Source organism: Ovis canadensis, chromosome 3 (genome assembly GCF_042477335.2).
Source record: "Ovis canadensis isolate MfBH-ARS-UI-01 breed Bighorn chromosome 3, ARS-UI_OviCan_v2, whole genome shotgun sequence".
Classification (NCBI taxonomy): Eukaryota; Metazoa; Chordata; class Mammalia; order Artiodactyla; family Bovidae; genus Ovis; species Ovis canadensis.
Genome location: NC_091247.1, coordinates 225,312,790 through 225,334,961, shown reverse-complemented (window position 1 = coordinate 225,334,961; position 22,172 = coordinate 225,312,790). Strand labels below are relative to the sequence as shown.

Below are 22,172 nucleotides of genomic sequence, written 5' to 3'. Positions count from 1 at the left end.
CCTATGCCTAAACTAGTAACGCTGAATAAGCTGAAGTTGAACGGTTTTATGAAGACCTACAAGACCTTTTAGAACTAACACCCAAAAAAGATGTCCTTTTCATTATAGGGAACAGGAATGCAAAAATAGGAAGTCAAGAAACGCCTGGAGTAACAGGCAAATTTGGCCTTGGAATACGGAATGAAGTAGGGCAAAGGCTAATAGAGTTTTGCCAAGAGAAGGCACTGGTCATAGCAAACGCCCTCATCCAACAACACAAGAGAAGACTCTACATGTGGACATCACCAGATGGTCAACACTGAAATCAGATTGGTTATATCCTTTGCAGCCAAAGATGGAGAAGCTCTATACAGTCAGCAAAAACAAGACCAGGAGCTGACTGTGGCTCAGATCATGAACTCCTTATTGCCAAATTCAGACTTAAATTGAAGAAAGTAGGGAAAATCACTAGACCATTCAAGTATGACCAAAATCAAATCCCTTGTGATTATACAGTGAAAGTGAGAAATAGATTTAAGGGACTAGATCTGATAGAGTGCCTGATGAACTATGGACAGAGGTTTGTGACATTGTACAGGAGACAGGGATCAAGACCATCCCCATGGAAAAGAAATGCAAAAAAGCAAAATGGCTGTCTGGGGAGGGCTTACAAATAGTTGTGAAAAGAAGAGAAGTGAAAAGCATAGGAGAAAAGGAAAGGTATAAGCATCTGTATGCAAAACTCCAAAGAATAGCAAGGAGAGATAAGAAAGCCTTCCTCAGTTAGTATCAATGCAAAGAAATAGAGAAAAACAACAGAATAGGAAGGACTAGAGATCTCTTCAAGAAAATTAGAGATACCAAGGGAACATTTCATGCAAAGATGGGCTCGATAAAGGACAGAAATTGTCTGGACCTAACAGAAGCAGAAGATATTAAGAAGAGGTGGCAAGAATACACAGAAGAGCTATACAAAAAAGATCCTCATGACCCAGATAATCACAATGGCGTGATCACTCACCTAGAGCCAGACATCCTGGAATGTGAAGTCAAGTGGGCCTTAGAAAGCATCACTACGAACAAAGCTAGTGGAGGTGATGGAATTCCAGTTGAGCTATTTCAAATCCTGAAAGATGATGCTGTGAAAGTGCTGCACTCAATATGCCAGCAAATTTGGAAAACTCAGCAGTGGCCACAGGACTGGAAAGGGTCAGTGTTCATTCCAATCCCAAAGAAAGGCAGTGCCAAAGAATGCTCACACTACCACACAATTGCACTCATCTCACACGCTAGTAAAGTAATGCTCAAAATTCTTCAAGCGAGGCTTCAGCAATACGTGAACTGTGAACTTCCAAATGTTCAAGCTGGTTTTTGAAAAGGTAGAGGAACCAGAGATCAAATTGCCAACATCCTCTGGATCATGGAAAAAGCAAGAGAGTTCCAGAAAAACATCTGTTTCTGCTTTATTGACTATGCCAAAGCCTTTGACTGTGTGGATCACAACAAACTGTGGAAGATTCTGAAAGAGATGGGAATACCAGACCACCTGACCTGCCTCTTGAGAAACCTGTATGCAGGTCAGGAAGCAACAGTGAGAACTGGACATGGAACAACAGACTGGCTCCAGATTGGGAAAGGAGTACGTCAAGGCTGTATATTGTCACCCTGCTTATTTAACTTCTATGCAGAGTACATCATGAGAAACGCTGGGCTGGAAGAAACACAAGCTGGAATCAAGATTGCCTGGAGAAATATCAATAACCTCAGATATGCAGATGACATCACCCTTATGGCAGAAAGTGAAGAGGAGCTAAAAAGCCTCTTGATGAAAGTGAAAGAGGAGAGTGAACAGTTGGCTTAAAGCTCAACATTCAGAAAATGAAGATCATGGCATCTGGTCCCATCACTTCATGGGAAATAGATGGGGAAACAGTGGAAACAGAGGCTGACTTTCTTTTTCTGGGCTCCAAAATCACTGCAGATGGTGATTGCAGCCATGAAATTAAAAGACGCTTACTCCTTGGAAGGAAAGTTATGACCAACCTAGATAGCATATTCAAAAGCAGAGACATTACTTTGCCAACAAAAGTCCATCTAGACAAGGCTATGGTTTTTCCAGTGGTCATGTATGGATGTGAAGAAAGCTGAGCACCAAAGAATTGATGCTTTTGAACTGTGGTGTTGGAGAAGACTCTTGAGAGTCCCTGGGCTGCAAGGAGGTCCAACCAGTCCATCCTAAAGGAGGTCAGTTCTGGCTGTTCTTTGGAAGGACCTATGCTAAAGCTGAAACTCCAGTACTTTGGCCACCTCATGTGAAGAGTTGACTCATTGGAAAAGACCCTGATGCTGGCAGGGATTAGGGGCAGAGGAGCAGGGAACGACAGAGGATGAGATTGCTGGATGACATCACCGACTCGATGGACTTGAGTTTGAGTGAACTCCAGGAGATGGTGATGGACAGGGAGGCCTGGCGTGCTGCGATTCATGGGGTTGCAAACAGTTGGACATGACTGAGCGACTGTAATGAACTGAACTGAACTGGCACACTCACCTCAACACGTCCAGCAATTTCTTTGAGGTTCAATTTCTTCATCTGTAAAACAAGATGATAATCCTTCCTACATAGCCTGGCAGCAAGGTTGAGATCTTATGTTAAAGAACGACATCTACCTTCTTACAAATCTCAACCAAAATGACAGAAAACAGATGTTTTTCAAGGTGTAAATTCTCAAGGACAGAAGGGAAAATAGGAAAGAGATGGTGATAACAATTTGGAAGCTGAATGGCAGGTAGATGAGACGAACTCATTGAACAGACCCAGAGAAGATGAACCCTAAGCGGATGTGGCCGGGTCCGGAAGCTATAGAATCCAGAGAGGTTGACACCTCAGAAGAAACTCAGGGGGACGGTAGTTGGAGGTCCACTTGACAAGGAGTTGTGAGGATTTCTCTCTCTAGCTCTGATAGAGAAGTTTACAGGGCATCGATGATCCTACCAAGATCTGTGATCTGGAAAAGCCGGATGTAATGCCCAGTCAAACAAATGAAACCACAAAAGCAATGTGTTTGAAGGCATTAAAAGCTCTGGAAGAAATTGAGTTTAAGGGGGACTTCCCTGGCAGTCCAGGGGTTAAGGCTTTGTCTCCCAGTGCAGGGGGCTCAGGTTCATCCCCTGGCCGGGGAGCCAAGATCCTGCATGCTCTTAGATGCAGGGGAACCGCCTTCGAGAGAAGCTTTGCCCTCTGGCTGTCTGCTCATTTGGGAGTCTGGCAAGAAGCCTAGAATTGGGACAGCTGGAACAGACGGCCTCGGCAGAAGGCTACAGCGAAGACAGCAAAGCTTCTGATCATCTTGTGAGGCTGGTGAGAAGAACTTGGAGCCACAAGGGCTAGGATCTCAGAGAGAAGGGAAGGATAGAGAACTGAGCTCAACATCCCCTATCTCCCCCAGATATTTGCAGAATTCTGCATATAAAATACGAGGTGCAGAACCCCTGATAAGCAGAGTAGAGGTTGGGTAGGCAGGGGAAAGGAGACTGGATACTGGGGGGAAGGAAGGGAGTTAAATCCTCAGCTTCCGAAAGTTATCTGTAGCTTAAAAAATTAAGAAATGGCAGTATACATTTATAATTTTAAGTTATGAGGGATGTATTAGTTAGAAAGACCTTTGCCTTTTAAAAAAATTACAACAAAATCATAAATGCTAATTTCAAAGGCTTAAACTGTTTCTCTTCCTTTCTCTGCTTCATATAACAAGAATTATGGAAGTATGCAGCTGCTAGGATTAGCTTAGAGGCTCAATGCTGTGACAGCCGTCGTTGAAATTCTCCTTGCCCTTTATGCTTGATACCTCAAGTTACAAACTGACAGGTGCAGCTCCAACCACCACATCCATTTTCCAGCAGGAAGAAAACAAAGAGGCAACATCTGTATCAGGAAAGAAACCATCTTTTCAGGAACGTCATGGCAGACTTCTCCCTGTGTATGCTGGCCTCTTGCCCACCCTAGCTGGAGTAGTGCGAAAGAAAAGAGTTAGAAATGGGAGTTGGGTGAGCCGGCCGCAGTATTTACCACAGAGCCTCAGAGATAAATATCAAAGGAAACAGTTGAAAACGTCTGCTTCTGGGGAACAACTACAGAAGACTGGTGTTTTAAATTATAAGTCTTATAGGACGAATTTCCTTTAAGCTATGTATACATGTAACTTATGTATGTAACATGTAACTTAAAAAATGAAAATTAAATTTCACAAAAGAAAGGGCACACACACACACACACACACACACACACACACACACACACACAAAAGAAAGAGTAAATTGTGTCCCAGGAAAAACTGATGCAGAATTCTCATCTTACCAAAGTTCAGTTCAGTTTAGTTCAGTCGCTCAGTCTTGTCCGACTCTTTTCAGCCCCGTGAATCGCAGCACGCCAGGCCTCCCTGTGCATCACCAACTCCCGGAGTTTACTCAGACTCACGTCCATCGAGTCAGTGATGCCATCCAGCCATCTCATCCTCTGTCGTCCCCTTCTCCTCCTGCCCCCAATCCCTCCCAGCAGCAGAGTCTTTTCCAATGAGTCAACTCTTCGCATGAGGTGGCCAAAGTACTGGAGTTTCAGCTTTAGCATCAGTCCTTCCAATGAACATTCAGGGTTGATTTCCTTTAGGGTAGACTGGTTTGATCTCCTTGCAGTCCAAGGGACTCTTGAGAGTCTTCTCCAGCACCACAGTTCAAAAGCATCAATTCTTTGGCGCTCAGCTTTCTTCACAGTCCAGCTCTCACATCCATACCTGACCACAGGAAAAACCATAGCCTTGACTAGACAGACCTTTGTCAGCAAAGTAACGTCTCTGCTTTTCAATATGCTATCTACTGAACCTTAATAAAAGAATTCTTTGAACATCCTGGCAAAAGGCTACTGTCACCCATAAGGATGACCTCAGAATTCTCCATAGCAACATCTGGTGCTGGACTGAGCTGACACTGTCCTCCAGAAAAGAAAGCAGGATCCAAGAAGATTCTAGCCAGCCTGAGTGATTTAAAGTGTAAAGGCCATGGACACATATTCTGAAGCATGCTAGAATGCAAGGAGTATGGTTTTCATGGTCTTTTCTTGTGTGTGTGTGTATATGTGTTTATTGAAGTATGGTTGATTTACAATGTTGGGCCAGTCTCTGCCATACAGCAAATTGACTCAGTTATACACATATATAGATGCTTCTTAAAATATTTTTTCCATTATGATATACCCCAGGAGACTGGATAGAGTTCCCTGGGCTGTATAGCAGGACCTTGTTGTTTATCCATTCTAAATGCAATAGTCTGACTTTCTGTAACGGCTGCTTCCTTGAAGTAGGCACTGTCACGTGGAATCTCTTAGCCTCAGCATCCGGAGCTGCTGGACGGGAGTCGGATAGAATTCAGTGCCGCCGTCTTTGAGATCTTCATCCTTCAAGAACCAGCCACATCACGATCTCAGTTTCAGCACAGTTGTTCCTAGCCCTCTTTTCACCGCTTTTGGTGCTGCCTGTTGTTGAAGCAGTAGAAGCCGGAGATGCAACTGCTCTCTTGTTGGGTGTGATTCTCAGCATGACAGGCACTTGTGCTTGTTTGGGGGTGTATGCACGAAAAAGAAATGGGCAGATGTGACTTCGAAGGGCCTCCTGAATCAAACCTTCCTCTGAAAACCTTTGTGCTATTGAGTTTCAGAACTGAGCTTTGGTGTCTGAAAGTTCCCAAGAAACAGTTAATAGAGAAGTTTCCTATTATTGGTTATTTTCCTATAAAAAGGAACAAATTGATATAGTCTGTGAAAAGGAAAACAACATGTTTTTGTCACAACAGATAATGCGCTGGAAAATGCCATCTGTAATTTGCATTTGCTGAAATTTGCATAAGTAATGTTTCATAGTTTCAGAATTCTCAGTAGGAAGAAGGAAACTCTTGCCCAGAATCCTAGGAAATTGCCACTGTTCAGTTATAATCACTGCCTCCTGCATCATTGAGGAATTTTTTCTCCATATTTTTATTGGATTTCTGTTTTGTTATCTCCCAGGTTAGTACTGTACCTAGACATTAAATACAGTTGGTCAGAAATTAAAACTTATCTCTGTTTGGGAAAAAGTTCAGAAAATGTATTCAATGTATCTAACATTGAAATGGAGAGAGTTAATGTAAAAAAAAAATACTTTATATTGACATTGAAATGGAGAAGAGATCTATTGTTTAACAAAAACAAAAAATGTTTATATTAACTGAGTAACATCTCCATAGTGAGAAGTACTATGTCAAGTATAAACCTATTATGTAAGTTAAAAATAAATAAATAAATAAATGTAATAGTCTGCATCCACCAACCCCAAACTCCAGGTCCACCCCTCTCCCTCCCCGCTTCCCCTTGGCAACCACACAGCTGATCTCTACGTTTTTGTTGTCATTCCATCACTAAGTTGTGTCTGACTCTTTGCGACTCCATGTTCCGCAGCATGCGAGGCTCCGCTGCCCTCCACTACCTCCTGGAGTGTGCTTAAATTCAAGCCCGCGCAGTCAGTGATGCTATCGTACCACCTCGTCCTCTGCCACCCCCTTCTCCTTCTGCCTGATCCCTATGAGCGTGGGTCTGTTTCTGTTTGGTAGGCACGTTCACTTGGGCCACATTTTAGGTTCTGCCTATAAGTGATGTCGTGCGGTACTGGTCTTTCTCCTTCTGACTTAGTTCACTCAGCATGGTCACCTCTAGCGGCATCCCTGTTTGTGCAAACGGCATTATTTGGTCCCGTTTTTGTTTTGATGACTAGTGTTCCACTGTGTGTACAGGCCACGTCTTCATCCGCTCACCCACTGGTGGACATTTAGGCTGCTCACATGTCTTGGCTGTTGCAGACAGTCCTGCTGTCAGCCTAGAGGCGTGTGTATCTTTTGGGATTAGAGCTTTAATTCTGTATAATGTGTACGTGTCCCAGTATATGCCCAGGGGTGGGGTCGCTGGATCATATGGCAATTCCATTTTTAGTTTCCTGCAGAACCTCCATAATATTTTCCATAGTGGCTGCAGCAACTCATATTCCCACCAAGAGTATAGGAGCGTTTCCTCTTTTCCACACCCTCTCCAGCATTTGTTATGTGTAGACTTTTCAGTGATGGCCATTCGTTTTCATTTTTAACTTTTTATTCTGTATTGGGACATAGTCGATTAAGGATGTTGTGATAGTTCTAGGTGAACAGCAAAGGGACTCAGCCGTACAATGATGGCCATTCTGACCAGCGTGAGCTGGTACCTCACTGTAGTTGTCATTTGCATTTCTCTAATAATTAGTGACACTGAGCATCTTTTCGTGTGTGTCTTCTTTGGAGAAATGTCTATTAAAGTTTTCTACCCACTTTTTGATTGAGTTGGTTGATTTCTTTTGTTGTTATTGTTGAGTTGTATGAGTGGACTGTGTATTTTGGAGATTAAGCCCTTGTTAATCACATCATTGGGAGAGGGCAATGGCACCCCACTCCAGTACTCTTGCCTGGAAAATGCCATGGACGGAGGAGCTTGGTAGGCTGCAGTCCGTGGGGTCTCTAGGAGTCGGACACAACTGAGCGACTTCACTTTCACTTTTCACTTTCATGCATTGGGGAAGAACATGGCAACCCACTCCGGTGTTCTTGCCTGGAGAATCCCTGGGACGGGGGAGCCTGGTGGGCTGCTGTCTCTGGGGTCACACAGAGTCGGACGCGACTGAAGCAACTTAGCAGCAGCAGCAGTCACATCATTGGAAAAGACCCTGATGCTGGGAGGGATTGTAGGCAGGAGGAGAAGGAGACGACCGAGGATGAGATGGCTGGATGGCATCACCGATTCGATGGACGTGAGTTTGAGTGAACTCCGGGAGTTGGTAATGGACAGGGAGGCTTGAGTGCTGCGATTCATGGGGTCACAAAGAGTCGGACATGACTGAGCGACTGAACTGAACTGAACTGAGTCACATCATTTGCAAATGTTTTCTCCCATTTCTTTTCTTTTTTTTTTTATGGTTTCCTTTGCTGATCAAAAGCTTGTAAGTTTACTTAGATCCCATTTGTTTATTTTTTGTTATATTTCCATTGCCTTGTGGGACAGTAAAATGCATCCCTCAAAGGTCCTTTCAGAAAAGTTTAAACAATACTTGAGGGAAGCAAGGCCTTCTCCGATGACCCAGCAGTAGAGAATCCTCCTGCAATGCAGGAGATGCAGGTTCGATCCCTGAGTTAGGGAGGTCCCCTGGAGAGGGAAATGGCAACCCACTCCACTATTCTTGCCTGGAGAATCCTATGGACAGAGGAGTCTGACAGGCTGCAGTCCATGAGGTCACTTAAGAGTTGAACATGACTAAGCAGATGATGGATGGATGGATGGATGAGGTAAAAAAGGAAATCAAAATTCAAGCTGCAGAACATTTAGGAAAAAAACAATAAAATCATATGTCAGAACCTCTGGGATATGGGATGAAGCAATGCTCTACACTTATCAAAGGACAGGACTTGTTTATGTTAACAAACTAGAAAGAATGAAAGAAAAGAAATCAAAGCACAAAGAAGTTATAGAACATGCCTAAGATCACAGCCAGTACAGAGCAGAGGTAGGATCTGAACTCAGTCTGGCTTCAGTTCAGTTCAGTCGCTCAGTCGTGTCTGACTCTTTGCGACCCCATGAATCGCAGCACGCCAGGCCTCCCTGTCCATCACCAACTCCCGGAGTTCACTCAGACTCACGTCCATCGAGTCAGTGATGCCATCCAGCCATCTCATCCTTGGTCGTCCCCTTCTCCTCCTGCCCCCAATCCCTCCCAGCATCAGAGTCTTTTCCAAAGAGTCAGCTCTTCGCATGAGGTGGCCAAAGTACTGGAGCTTCAGCTTTAGCATCATTCCTTCCAAAGAAATCTCAGGGTTGATCTCCCTCAGAATGGACTGGTTGGATCTCCTTGCAGTCCAAGGGACTCTCAAGAGTCTTCTCCAACACCACAGTTCAAAAGCATCAATTCTTCTGCGCTCAGCTTTCTTCACAGTCCAAATCTCACATCCATACATGACTTCTGGAAAAACCATAGCCTTGACTAGATGGACCTTAGTCGGCAAAGTAATGTCTCTGCTTTTGAATATACTATCTGGGTTGGTCATAACTTTTCTTCCAAGGAGTAAGCGTCTTTTAACTTCATGGCTGCAGTCACCATCTGCAGTGATTTTGGAGCCCAAAAAATAAAGTCTGACACTGTTTCCACTGTTTTCCCATCTATTTCCCGTGAAGTGATGGGACCGGATGCCATGATCTTCGTTTTCTGAATGTTGAGCTTTAAGCCAACTTTCTCACTCTCCTCTTTCACTTTCCTCAAGAGGCTTTGTAGCTCCTCTTCACTTTCTGCCATAAGGGTGGTGTTATCTGCATATCTGAGGTTATTGATATTTCTCTCGGCAATCTTGATTCCAGCTTGTGTTTCTTCCAGTCCAGTGTTTCTCAGTCTGGTTTAATATGCACAAATATTGTAATTACAGCTCAGTTTGTAAGAGCCACTCTCTCAGGGTAAAAAAAAAAAAAAAAAAAAAGGAAAAAAAAATTAAAAGGGTGTCCAGCATAATTTAAGTAACCGTAACACAGCCATGCCAGGAGACAGGCACACAGGAGAGAGTGTGTGCCTCACCAGTCTCTAGCACTGTGAACATGAATTAGCTTCTCTCCTGGGCACTTAGAAAGTATAGGCTACTTCCCATCATGGGGACCATTGAGAAAGTAGCCCTCCACCTCACAGTCACGTCCTCAAATCTCAAATCTCTCAGTGAACCTGGCTGGGAACCTGGTTGTTCGCTGTGCCATAGAAAAGCCTCCAAGATATATTGTTAAAGGGAAAAGGCAAAATGCAGAACAGTGCATCTGGGTGTGTGTGTGTGTGTGTGTGTGCACGCGCGCTAAGAAGAGAGGCCACTGGAGAGGGAACTGGGGAATAGGGGCAGGAAGGAGACTCACTGTTTCTCTCCCCTTCTTTTGCATTTTATACCATGTACAAGTATAACCCACCCCAATAAACCATCACATATATATTTTTGGCTTTTTTTTTAAACAGAATTTTTAACCCAACAGACTCTATTTCTCAGAGCAGCTGTGAGTTTTCTGAGAATTTAGCTGTCATTAGATGGTGTTTATCAAGATGAATCAGTTCCTGGGAATTCCGCGGTTGCCCAGTGGTTAGAACTGTATACTTTCATTGCTAAACATCTGGTAGGAGAACTAGAAAATCTCCCAGAGCAGCCGAAAAAAGGAAAGGGGGCGTTCCTATGTATGCTGGTGGGTGCTGGATTTTGCCAAGTGCTTCTCCAAAGTATTTAGATGTGATTGCATCTGATGTGATTGCGTGATTCTTTTTAGCTTGTTCATGTGATTATACTTTCCTGATGGCTTGAGCAGTAAAGAATCTGCCTGCCAATGCAGGAGACACAAGAGACATGGACTCAATCCCTGGGCCAGGAAGATCCCCTGGAGAAGGAAATGGCAACCCACGCCAGTAGTCTTGCTTGGGAAGTCCTAGGCACAAAGGAGCCTGGTGGGCTACAATGCACGGGGTCGCAAAGAACCAGACATGAGTTAGCACGTGATAGATTGTAATAATTAATTTTTGAATGCAACCAGTCTTGCTTACCTGAAATAAATCTCACTTGATCATGGTGAATATGAGTTTTTCAAATTCTTTTCCATTATAGGTTATTGTAAGATAGTGAATATAGTTCTCTGTGCTATACAGTAAATCCTTGCTGTTTGTTTATTTTATATATAGTGATGTGTAGCTGTTTATCCCAAACTCCTAACTTATCTTTCCATAGTAGCTGTATCAATTTACATTCCTACCAACAGAGCAGGAGGGTTCGTTTTTCTGCACACCCGCTCTAGCATTTATTATTTGTAGACTTTTTGATGACGGCTATTCTGACTGGCGTGGAGTGATACTGACAGGAAGAGAATAGGATAGTTATACAGATAGTTGTAGCAGTCCCAGCAGGAGACTGTAGATAGAGAAGGAAACCTAGGAAATGTTTGGGAACCACTGTAAGTTAATGATGGCTCAAGAAAGCTATTGGAACACTGTTCGGTGAAGTAGGCTTGCTTAATGATAAAAGCATAAGCAAAACCACAAGATACGCCCGGAGCCATTAGATGGAAGAAAAATGTCACCACCCTTCTACTAATATAATAATCCTAGTTTGACCTCATAGGGTCAGACACTTTCCTGCCTACTATGAAGTGGAAGCGAGTGATGTATGTCTATACCTGCGTCCACTTGAAAGTGAGACTGGAAAGAATTGGTGCCATTTCTTTTCCAAATGATTGGTAGAATCCACCAGTGATACACTCTGGGCCCAGCGCTTCCTGTTTTGGGAAGGTTAGGAAGGAGAAACTTTCCATAAGCTTTTATTTAAATCGCTATGGTTGTTGTTTTTATTTTTGGTAGGCCAGAGTCCCTGGGCTGTGACCTTCAGAAGAGTTTCATGGCCCGTTTTTCTTCCCTTTTGTAAGACCAGAAGGTTAGAGTGAGTGGAATTGACTAATTTCCCTTTCCTGGGTGGGATAAGGCTCTGGCTCCCCACCAAAGGCTGCCTTCTTACTGAAGGGGCTCAGGACATCCGCCCCGCCCGGCCCCCCCACCTCACCACCGAACTTGCCACACTGACACGCTATTTTGACTTCAAAGCTCTTGAGAAACAGCATTTGAATGAAGGGTACATTCTGACTTTCCTTTTCTTTCTGAAAACAGGAGGCAAAATTTCCAAGTGAAAGATGTCCTCTCTGTTCCAGGAAGAGAAAGCATTCCTATCACCAGAGGCAGGGAGTTAAGAGAAATCTGTGCAAACAGACCCTATTATCAATACAGCATCTCTCATCTCCCTATAGTCCTCCCACGTAATCTCGCTGTGCTTTGTCGCTCAGTCGTGTCCGACTCTTTGCGACCCCAAGGACCATAGCCCACCAGGCTCCTCGGTCCATGGGGACTCTTCAGGCAAGAATTACTGGGTTACTTGTCCGCAGTTGCTGTTCCTTCTTTAACCGAGTATGAAGAGCACTTGGATCTCATCACTTCTCTGGGCCTTTTTGCTGTGAGGGCTCCAACTCTGCTTTGCCGCTGTTACTCTGTTTTATGCCAGTTCAGCTGGCACCTTAAGAGGGTAGATGGACCGTTCTTACTTTCCCTACACTGCAGATGGAATGTATTTCAACATGGCTCGTGTATTTCAGAATGTGTTTCAAAATGGTTGGTTTCCTCTCTCCCTGCCCAAAGCACCGTGTGAGTTCCTCTGAGTCTTTAACTCCCAGGCTTGGCTACGCCGAGCTGTCTGCAGTGTCCGGCTCCAGCTGCAGGCTTCTGCTCATGTACAGCTGGGATCCTCTGCACCTGCCTCTCCCTTCGGTTTTCAGGCCGCTGCTTTGCCCTGAAACCTCAGTTCTCTGACGGATCTGAGAAGAGCTACTGATTTTCAGCTTGTTCCGATATTTTTTTCTTGTTGTGAGAATGGGAATGATGACTTCGAAGTTCTTTACTTGCTTGACCCCAAAACTGGAAGTTCTCATTATTTCTAACAGAAAAAAAAAAAAAACATGTTATCACCCTGATGGCAAACATCTGGCAACTCTCCTGACGGACCTTGAACCTAATGCCCCTCAGGGCTCTGCCAAGGTGTCCATCACTCTAAGCCAGTGACCTCCGACAGCCCAGACCCAAGCTTGGGGCTCTAGCACCAAGGTCCCTCTGCCTTTGCCCCCCACCTGGATGGCACCGGTGCCTCAAACACACCTCACACACGCGTTAACTTGAATTCACCATCTTTCTCTCCCAGACTAATCCACAGCTTGGGTTTCCTGTCTCAAGTGGCCGGCACAAATCTCAGCTTCCTTTTGGATGCTCGTCTCTCCCCATCCCCACAGTACCTGCAAGCCACTGGGTTTCATGGAGTTTGCAGCGGCTGGCTCGCCGACAGCCGCCCCCAGGGGGCTCTCTTAGAGTCCTCAACACCTCTTCGTGGGATGTCTCAGACATCTCCTCATCAACCCCTCTCAGACATCCTCTACTGCTACTCACTGCTCCCTTCGGAGAGGGGAGATTTTCAGCGGAGATCTTCCCCCTAAAACGTTCACTGGGTGCCTCTCCTGCCTGCGCACAGCCAGTGGCCTCCAAGTATATGCGGGATAAACTCTGCTTCTCCCTGCTGGCAACACAAGGTCAGGTGACCCTTGCACCTGCTCGGTCCTCCCACCAGAATCCCTTCTGCACTCCCAGCATTCTTCTCCTCTGAAACCACTTACTTCCTTTCTAGGATAGACCAAGGGTTCTTGCTCACTTCTGAGTGAGCTGTAAGCAGCAGGCAGGTCGAATGTTCCAGGTGAATGTAACATTTGCCCACCCCTCCCCCCACTCATTCTGCCAGGGTCAGCTCGGATGTCGTCTCTTCCAGGAGGCTGTCTCCATCTCCCAGACCTGGGTGAGCTGCAGCCGCATGTTAACCACTTGCTCTGCAGGGAGTCCTGATCTGCAGCCTTTGCCAGTTTCCGTGGTGTAAATATTCCCAGCTTAGCCGATTTCATGCTACCAATGTGATATCACTGAACTTGAGCTGGGAAGAGATGTTGACATCCGTCAGCTCAAGCTCGTACCAAGTGGATGAGCCTCTTGGGGGCTCACATCACACCTTGTATAACCCTCCATCAAAGCAGGGCTCACGGGTTACCCCAGCTGCTCAGTGGTCAAGAATCCTGCAATGCAGGAGACACTGTTTCCATCCCTAGGTTGGGAAGATCCCCTGGAGGAAGGTATGACAACCCACTCATTTTCTTGCCTGGAGAATCCCATGGACGGAGGACCCTCACGGATTACAGTTCACAGGGTCGCAAAGAGTCAGACACGACTGAGCAAATGAACATACATGCGTGCTAAGTCGCTCAGTCATGTCCGACTCTTTGCAACCCTGTGAACTGTAACCCACGAGGGTTCTCTGTCCATGGGATCCTCCAGGCAGGAATACACACACACACACACACACACACACACACACACGAAGTATGGCTCACAAGAAAATGCTCAAAAACAAAAACTATGGTGGTCCAACAGAAGGATAGGTCAAAAGGCTTAGCTCTAATCCCCACTCAATGCCTTCCTGGCTGTGTGACCAGAGGTAAGTAACCAAGCCTCTCCGAGCCTCAGATTTGTTGTCTATAAAATGGACAACATAACATGCTTTTCCTAAACTTGTATAGAAATTAAATGAATGTAAACACTGCAAAATCCTAAGAAGTTAGAGGGTCAGTCAAGGAGTAGGGAGGGACATTCACGGGGTGACGACCAGCAGGAGAGCAGAGAAGCAGGATGTACTATCTTAGATGGAGCCGACCTGGGAACCCTGGGTGGGAAGGCAGTGGGGAAGCCCAGGAGGGTGGTGTTTGGAGGGCAGTGTAAAGGGGCTGGGATTCATCCTTAGCCCTGGGAGCTTTGGGAAGCTCAGAAGAAAAATTAAATCGGCCGTCTTAGAAGCAGGAGACCATTCGGGAGCTGCTGGTGGGCGAGGGGCACAGGGCTGGTCAGGCCAAGGCCCTTTCAGAGGTTGGAGTGGATGCCATGGGAGGGAAAGGGGTTGAGGGCCGCAGTGTTTTTTCCTCTCCGGAAATGGGGTAAAAGCCTCACGCACCTTAGTTATCAAGCTCAGGAGGCAAGAGGCTCACTAAGCATCATGGGAAATTCCCCTATCCAGCCTGGAATAGGAGAAGAACCCTGTCCTAGGGAAGATGATTTGATGAAATAACCCAGATGACTGCATTTGCCCTGGAGACCTTAACTGGGTCAGAAGAACTCTTCCCCCTGGGCCTCCATGGCCCTCTGCCCACACTCTTCAGCAAGACTCAAAACCCCTGTGTAACCCAGGACCTTGTTAGTCAAAGAATAGGTCTGGAATCACTAGCAGCAGCAGCAGCACCTGGGAGCCTCTTAGAAATGCAGTCACAGGCCCCAACTCAGACCAGTAGCACCAAAATTTGCATTTTAACCAGTCCCCCGGAACTGGTGTGCTCCGTGAAGCTTGAGAAGGGCTGGCATAGGCTCCAAATGGCAGGGCCTGGCCCACCTTATGCTTCTAGGACCTTAAACACTCAGAGAGTACCAAGGGACAGACTGACAGCTGTCTGAGGGCTATTGTAGGGGAAAAGAAAGGAGAAGGCATGTTTGAAAGAGTGAGAAGGTGAGTTCAGCAAGACTGGGTGGTTGATTGGTGAAGGGAGTGGGAGAGACAAGACGAGGGCCCAAGAGGGTTGATGCTGCCGTTTCACGAGGTTGACCAAGTGGTTGCTCTGAGTACCTACAACTCCTTTGCAGTCTGAACAAAGTTTCAGCTTTGGAAGGAGGCCAGGGTGAGATGGAGGTCAGGCCACAGCTGTAGGAGACACCTGGGCAGTGTGCCGGGCCAAGGGAGAAGGGGCTAGAAAAGGGCCCAGGGGCTCCGGTGTGTGGCAGGGGTAGGTTGAGAAAGAAAAGTCCACCAGAAGATGACCAGTCCAAGGGGCAGGATGCCAAGGGCACGGATAATTCATGGTCAGCTGTCAAATGCCACCAGGAGAATCAGAGAGGCAGCCTATAAACCACCCACTGCATTTACTGATGCAGTTGTTGCTATCAAGACGTCTCACTCCCCGGATCTAGGCAGACCTGAAAGCTCTTCTATCTCACAAATAAAATTTAAAAATCCAATTTTTCTTGAGTATCAAATGTGATTACAAACTTGAGTAAGTAACCCTCTGTCGATTTAAAGTGCAATTACACCTTTTTTTATGGCGGCATCCAAGAACACTGTTATAACAGTTATACTTAAAACTCTTGTAAAATGTCAAGACCACGAGCATCATTTCCATCCTGGCTTTTATTCTTCTTAGGGATTTTGCCATACTTGTGGTTTCTCTCCAGGGCTTTGCTGATGAAATCTGGATACCCTCTCATGTTTGTGATAATCTTCCAAAACTAACTGAGGTCACTGTATCCGGATATTTGACCTTGGTCTTTGGCTGGGACACTAGGGCTTGACTGCCTTTCCTGGAGAGTGTGCGTGTGTGCATGTGTGTGTGTGTGTGTGTTCAGTCGCCAAGTCATGTCCGACTCTTTGTGACCCCATGGACTGCAATATGCCAGCCCTCCCTGTCCCTCACCATCTCCTGGAGTTTGCCCAAGTTCATGTCTATTGAGTTGGTGATGTCATCCAATCCTCTCATCCTCTGTTGTCCTCTTCTCCTTCTGCCTTCAATCTTTCCCAGGATCAGGGTCACTTCTAATGAGTTGGCTGTTTGCAATAGGTGGCCAAAGTATTGGAGCTTCAGCTTCAGCATCAGCCCTTCCAATGAGTATTGAGGGTTGATTTCCTTTAGGATTGGCTGGTTTGATCTCCTTGCTGTCCAAGGGACTCTCAAGAGTCTTCTCTAGAATTCAAAAGCGTCACTTCTCGGAGTTACACTTGGCTAATTAATCATTGTGGATATTTTCTGTGAACCCTTCTTTCCCGGGACAACTGAGACTGACCCCATGTTGTGAACCTAAAGGAGCCTCACCTGCCTGAGGTTCTGTGCGGTCACCATAAGTTACCCCTGTTTCTGTGGTACAGTTCCTGCCTCCCCCATTCCTTCAAGATAATTACAATTACTTTGTAATTGCACATACAAAGCAAACATGTCTCTCCAACTAGTTAACACTAATAAAAGAAAGAAGATACACAAAGTAACACATCCCAACTTAATAAGCTCCATAAAAATCCAAACAAGTCATACAGCAGTCATCTTTCTTATACTACAAGCCCCTTTGAAGGTGTTATGGTCATGTTTCATTTTAAAGTGTCATTATAGCCATGGATTTTCACGGAGTGAATTTATTCAAATTAACTATAATTGTTTCCATTAACAACTTTGATGCCTGTATTGCTACAGGTTGACTAGCACTGGGGGAGACTTCTAATTGTTCCTTCATCTTAGCCTTGCTTCCCTAATATTTCTGAGAGTGGCCTCCCTTCCTGCCACAACAGGGCGTTCTGGATCATTAATATATACATATATATATATATATATATATATATATATATATATGTATACATTTACTTATTTGGGCTTCGGTTGTGGCTCAGCTGGTAAAGAATCCTCCTGCAATGCACAAGACCTGGGTTCAATCAATGGGTTGGGAAGATTCCCTGGAGAAGGAAAAGGCTACCCACTCCAGTATTCTGGCCTAGAGAATTCCATGGACTGTATAGTCCATGGGGTTGCAAAGGGTCACATATGACTGAGTGACTTTCACTTCCATATATTTATTTATGTTCCAAGGAATCCATTTTCCTTTGGTGGAGAAGGTCTTAGAAACCAAAGTCTCAGCACTGGGGTGCCCCCTGAGACTTGGGGTTGGCAGAGCAGAGGCTACTGTGGCTTTTGGGTCACTCTTGTCAGAAACAAGGCTGGAAATATTTTTTAATTTTGAGATCTTAATTTGACAGTAAATTCTTTCAGCTTGTTGTTTTGTGAACAAAAGTTAAGGATACTGTTGTTGATCCTGTCTTGATGGGACTGGGCCACAAGCAGGAGCCTCCATCCTCAGTAGGAGTTCAGTTCAGTTCAGTCGCTCAGTCGTGTCCGACTCTTTGCAACCCCATGAATCACAGCACGCCAGGCCTCCCTGTCCATCACCAACTCCCGGAGTTCACTCAAACTCACGTCCATCGGGTTGGTGATGCCATCCAGCCATCTCATCCTCCGTCATTCCCTTCTCCTCCTCCCCCTAATCCCTCCCAGCATCAGGGTCTTTTCCAATAAGTCAACTCTTCCCATGAGGTGGCCAAAGTATTGGAGTTTCAGCTTTAGCATCAGTCCTACCAATGAACACCCAGGACTGATCTCCTTTAGGATGGACTGGTTGGATCTCCTTGCAGTCCAAGGGACTCTTAAGAGTCTTCTCCAACACCACAGTTCAAAAGCATCAATTCTTTGGCACTCAGCTTTCTTCACAGTCCAACTCTCACATCCATACATGACTACTGGAAAAACCATAGCTTTGACTAGACGGACCTTAGTTGGCAAAGTAATGTCTCTGCTTTTGAATATGCTGTCTAGGTTGGTCATAACTTTCCTTCCAAGGAGTAAAGGTCTTTTAATTTCATGGCTGCAATCACTATCTGCAGTGATTTTGGAGCCCCAAAAAGTAAAGTCTGACACTGTTTCCCCATCTATTTGCCATGAAGTGATGGGACCAGATGCCATGATCTTAGTTTTCTGAATGTTGAGCTTTAAGCCAACTGTTCACTCTCTTCTTTCACTTTCATCAAGAGGCTCTTTAGCTCCTCTTCACTTTCCCATAAGGGTGGTGTTATCTGCATATCTGAGGTTACTGATATTTCTCCCGGCAATCTTGATTCCAGCTTGTGCTTCTTCCAGCCCAGTGTTTCTCATGATGTACTCTGCATAGAAGTTAAATAAGCAGGGTGACAATATACAGCCTTGACGTACTCCTTTTCCTATTTCGAACCAGTCTGTTCTTCCATGTCCAGTTCTCATTGTTGCTTCCTGACCTGCATACAGGTTTCTCAAGAGGCAGGTCAGGTGGTCTGGTATTCCCATCTCTTTCAGAATTTTCCATAGTTTATTGTGATCCACACAGTCAAAGGCTTTGGCATAGTCAATAAAGTAGAAATAGATGTTTTTCTGGAACTCTCTTGCTTTTTTCATGATCCAGCAGATGTTGGCAATTTGATCTCTGGTTCCTCTGCCTTTTTGAAAACCAGCTTGAACATCTGGAAGTTCACAGTTCACATATTGCTGAAGCCTGGCTTGGATATTTTGAGCATTACTTTACTAGCGTGTGAGATGAGTGCAACTGTGTGGTAGTTTGAGCATTCTTTGGCATTGCCTTTCTATGGGATTGCAATGAAAACTGACCTTTTCCAGTCCTGTGGCCACTGCTGAGTTTTCCAAATTTGCTGGCATATTGAGTGCAGCACTTTCACAGCATCATCTTTCAGGATTTGAAATAGCTCAACTGGAATTCCATCACCTCCACTAGCTTTGTTCGTAGTGATGCTTTCTAAGGCCCACTTGACTTCACATTCCAGGATGTCTGGCTCTAGGTGAGTGATCACACCATCATGATTATCTGGGTCATGAAGATCTTTTTTGTACAACTCTTCTGTGTATTCTTGCCACCTCTTCTTAATACCTTCTTAATATCTTAATATCTTAGGTCCATACCATTTCTGTCTATCGAACCCATCTTTGCATGAAATGTTCCCTTGGTATCTTTAATTTTCTTGAAGAGATTTCTAGTCTTTCCCCTTCTGTTGTTTTCCTCTATTTCTTTGCATTGATGATAACTGAGGAAGGCTTTCTTATCTCTCCTTGCTATTCTTTGGAACTCTGCATTCAGATGCTTATATCTTTCCTTTTCTCCTTTGTTTTTTGCTTCTCTTCTTTTCACAGCTATTTGTAAGGCCTCCTCAGACAGCCATTTTGCTTTTTTGCATTTCTTTTCCATGGGGATGGTCTTGATCCCTGTCTCCTGTATAATGTCACGAACCTCCGTCCATAGTTCATCAGGCACTCTGTCTATCAGATCTAGGCCCTTAAATCTATTTCTCACTTTCACTGTATAATCATAAGGGATTTGATTTAGGTCATACATGAATGGTCTAGTGGTTTTCCCTACTTTCTTCAATTTAAGTCTGAATTTGGCAATAAGGAGTTCATGATCTGAGCCACAGTCAGCTCCCAGTCTTGTTTTTGCTGACTGTATAGAGCTTCTCCATCTTTGGCTGCAAAGGATATAACCAATCTGATTTTGGTGTTGACCATCTGGTGATGTCCATGTGTAGAGTCTTCTCTTGTGTTGTTGGAAGAGGACATTTGCTATGACCAGTGCCTTCTCTTGGCAAAACTCTATTAGCCTTTGCCCTACTTCATTCCGTATTCCAAGGCCAAATTTGCCTGTTACCCTAGGTGTTTCTTGACTTCCTACTTTTGCATTCCAGTCCCCTATAATGAAAAGGACATCTTTTTTGGGTGTTAGTTCTAAAAGATCTTGTAGGTCTTCATAGAACCATTCAATTTCAGCTTCTTCAGTGTTACTGGTTGGGGCATAGGCTTGGATTACTGTGATATTGAATGGTTTGCCTTGGAAACAAACAGAGATCATTCTGTCGTTTTTGAGATTGCATCCAAGTACTGCATTTTTGCGGGGGGCGGGGAGGGAGGCTTCCCTGATAAAGGGTAAAGCGTCTGCCTGCAGTGCAGGAGACCTGGGTTGGATCCCTGGGTCAGGAAGATCCCCTGGAGAAGGAAATGGCAACCTACTCCAGTACTCTTGCCTGGAAAATCCCATAGACAGAGAAGCCTGGTAGACTACAGTCCATGGGATCTCAAAGAGTTGGACCCAACTGAGCGACTTCACTTTCTTTCAGTTTCACTGCATTTTGGACTCTTTTGTTGACTATGATGGCTACTCCATTTCTTCTAAGGGATTCCTGCCCACAGTAGTAGAAATAATGGTCATCTGAGTTAAATTAACCCATTCCAGTCCATTTTAGTTCGCTGATTCCTAAATGTCAATGTTCACTCTTGCCATCTCCTGTTTGACCACTTCCAATTTGCCTTGATTCATGGACCTAACATTCCAGGTTCCTATGCAATATTGCTCTTTACAGCATCGGACCTTGCTTCTATCACCAGCCACATCCACAACTGGGTGTTGTTTTTGCTTTGGCTCCATCCCTTCATTCTTTCTGGAGTTATTTCTCTGCTGATCTCCAGTAGCACAGTGGGCACCTACCGACCTGGGGAGTTCCTCTTTCAGTATCCTATCATTTTGCCTTCTCATACTGTTCATGGGGCTCTCAAGGCAAGAATACTGAAGTGGTTTGCCATTCCCTTCTCCAGTGGACCACATTCTGTCAGGAGGAGAGGAAGCAGAAAACAAGCTAGGGAGACTGGGAAGGAAGGGCAGGATCCGAAACAGCATGAGGAGGTGACTCTTGGGACAAACCTGTTTGGAGGCAGGAGAGAACTGGAGGTAACGGGGCAAGGGGCGGGGGCAGACTTGGCTTTTTGTTTTCTGGTCCTTTTTATTAGAATGGGAGAGGCTCCGGGTGGAGTGGAAAGTGCTGCAGTGAGAGCTGTATCAACTAGGATTCTTCTGTGTTCAAGTGGAAAAGAATCCAGCCCATCTGGTTAAACCAAGCTGCATAAAGGGGAAGCCGAGGGCCAATCAGATCAAGCCCTGAAGGACGCAGAGGCGCCAGGGATGCTCCCCAGCCTGTGTCTAGCCTCCCTGGGGGTGGGCTCTGTTCTGAGACGGGCCCTCCCTTCTTGTGGTGGCCAGGCAGCAACACAGCTCTGGTCTCCCCACTCCTCCTGAAGAAAGAGAGTACACCACACACCCACCCTTCTCTCCCAGACTTCAACAAAAGTCCCTGGGCGGCCAGGCTGTGCTTCTCAGGTAGCACTTTATAGATGGGTAAACTGTGGCCAGCCCCCTCAGACTCCCCCAATAGCTGCGCCAGCAGCCAGACCAGCTCAAATGAGAGGAGGCTTGGCCTCAGAGGCCGCTGAGGACTTGGGATCTGGCAAACTCAAATCCCAGTCTCTGCCCATCTTAATATGTCCTGTGAGCTTGGGCTGGCTTCCACCTCAGCCTCAGCGTTCTCCTCTATAAGATGGGGAGGTGATGAGGGCATGATCTCAGAGGGTTGTTGTTCAATTAGCCAGGCTGAGAGGCGGTAGATTCCCTGGGGACATCTGAGCACAGCACTGGAGATGGCTTCCAGGAGAAAGCCATTGCCCTCTCGATTCTGGATTTTTTTTTTTTTTTTTCAGTTCTCTGCTAAGGTCCAGGTCCAGAGTTGGTCTCTACTGGGTGCTGGCCTGCCTTCACCACCTTTCTACACCTTGTGAATCTCACTCTTTCACAGGAAAAGGGCAGGAAGTGGCTCAGCCCTTAGACAGGCGATGGGACCCCCAGAGCCTTAGAACACTTTCATTCTCATGTTTAAGCTAGTGATAGCGGTGCTCCGCCTAGGGCAGTAACATAAAGTTTCCTTTTAAAATACACTTATTAGAATCAAATAGCCAACATAAGGGGCTTTCCAGGTGGCGGCAGAGGTAAAGAACTCGCCTGCCAATGCAGGAGACATAA

The 22,172-nt window shown here is 45.5% G+C and overlaps 1 protein-coding gene across 1 annotated transcript; it reads left to right on the top strand.

Moving 5' to 3' along the window:
• Nucleotides 1–2,805: 2,805 nt before the first annotated feature.
• LOC138436443 (small integral membrane protein 30-like) lies at nucleotides 2,806–6,384 on the top strand. The gene is made up of 2 exons (XM_069582014.1): nucleotides 2,806–2,887; nucleotides 5,420–6,384. The coding sequence occupies exons 1-2, from the start codon at nucleotides 2,806–2,808 to the stop codon at nucleotides 5,626–5,628; spliced, it is 291 nt and encodes a 96-aa protein (XP_069438115.1). The 3' UTR covers nucleotides 5,629–6,384.
• Nucleotides 6,385–22,172: the final 15,788 nt, after the last annotated feature.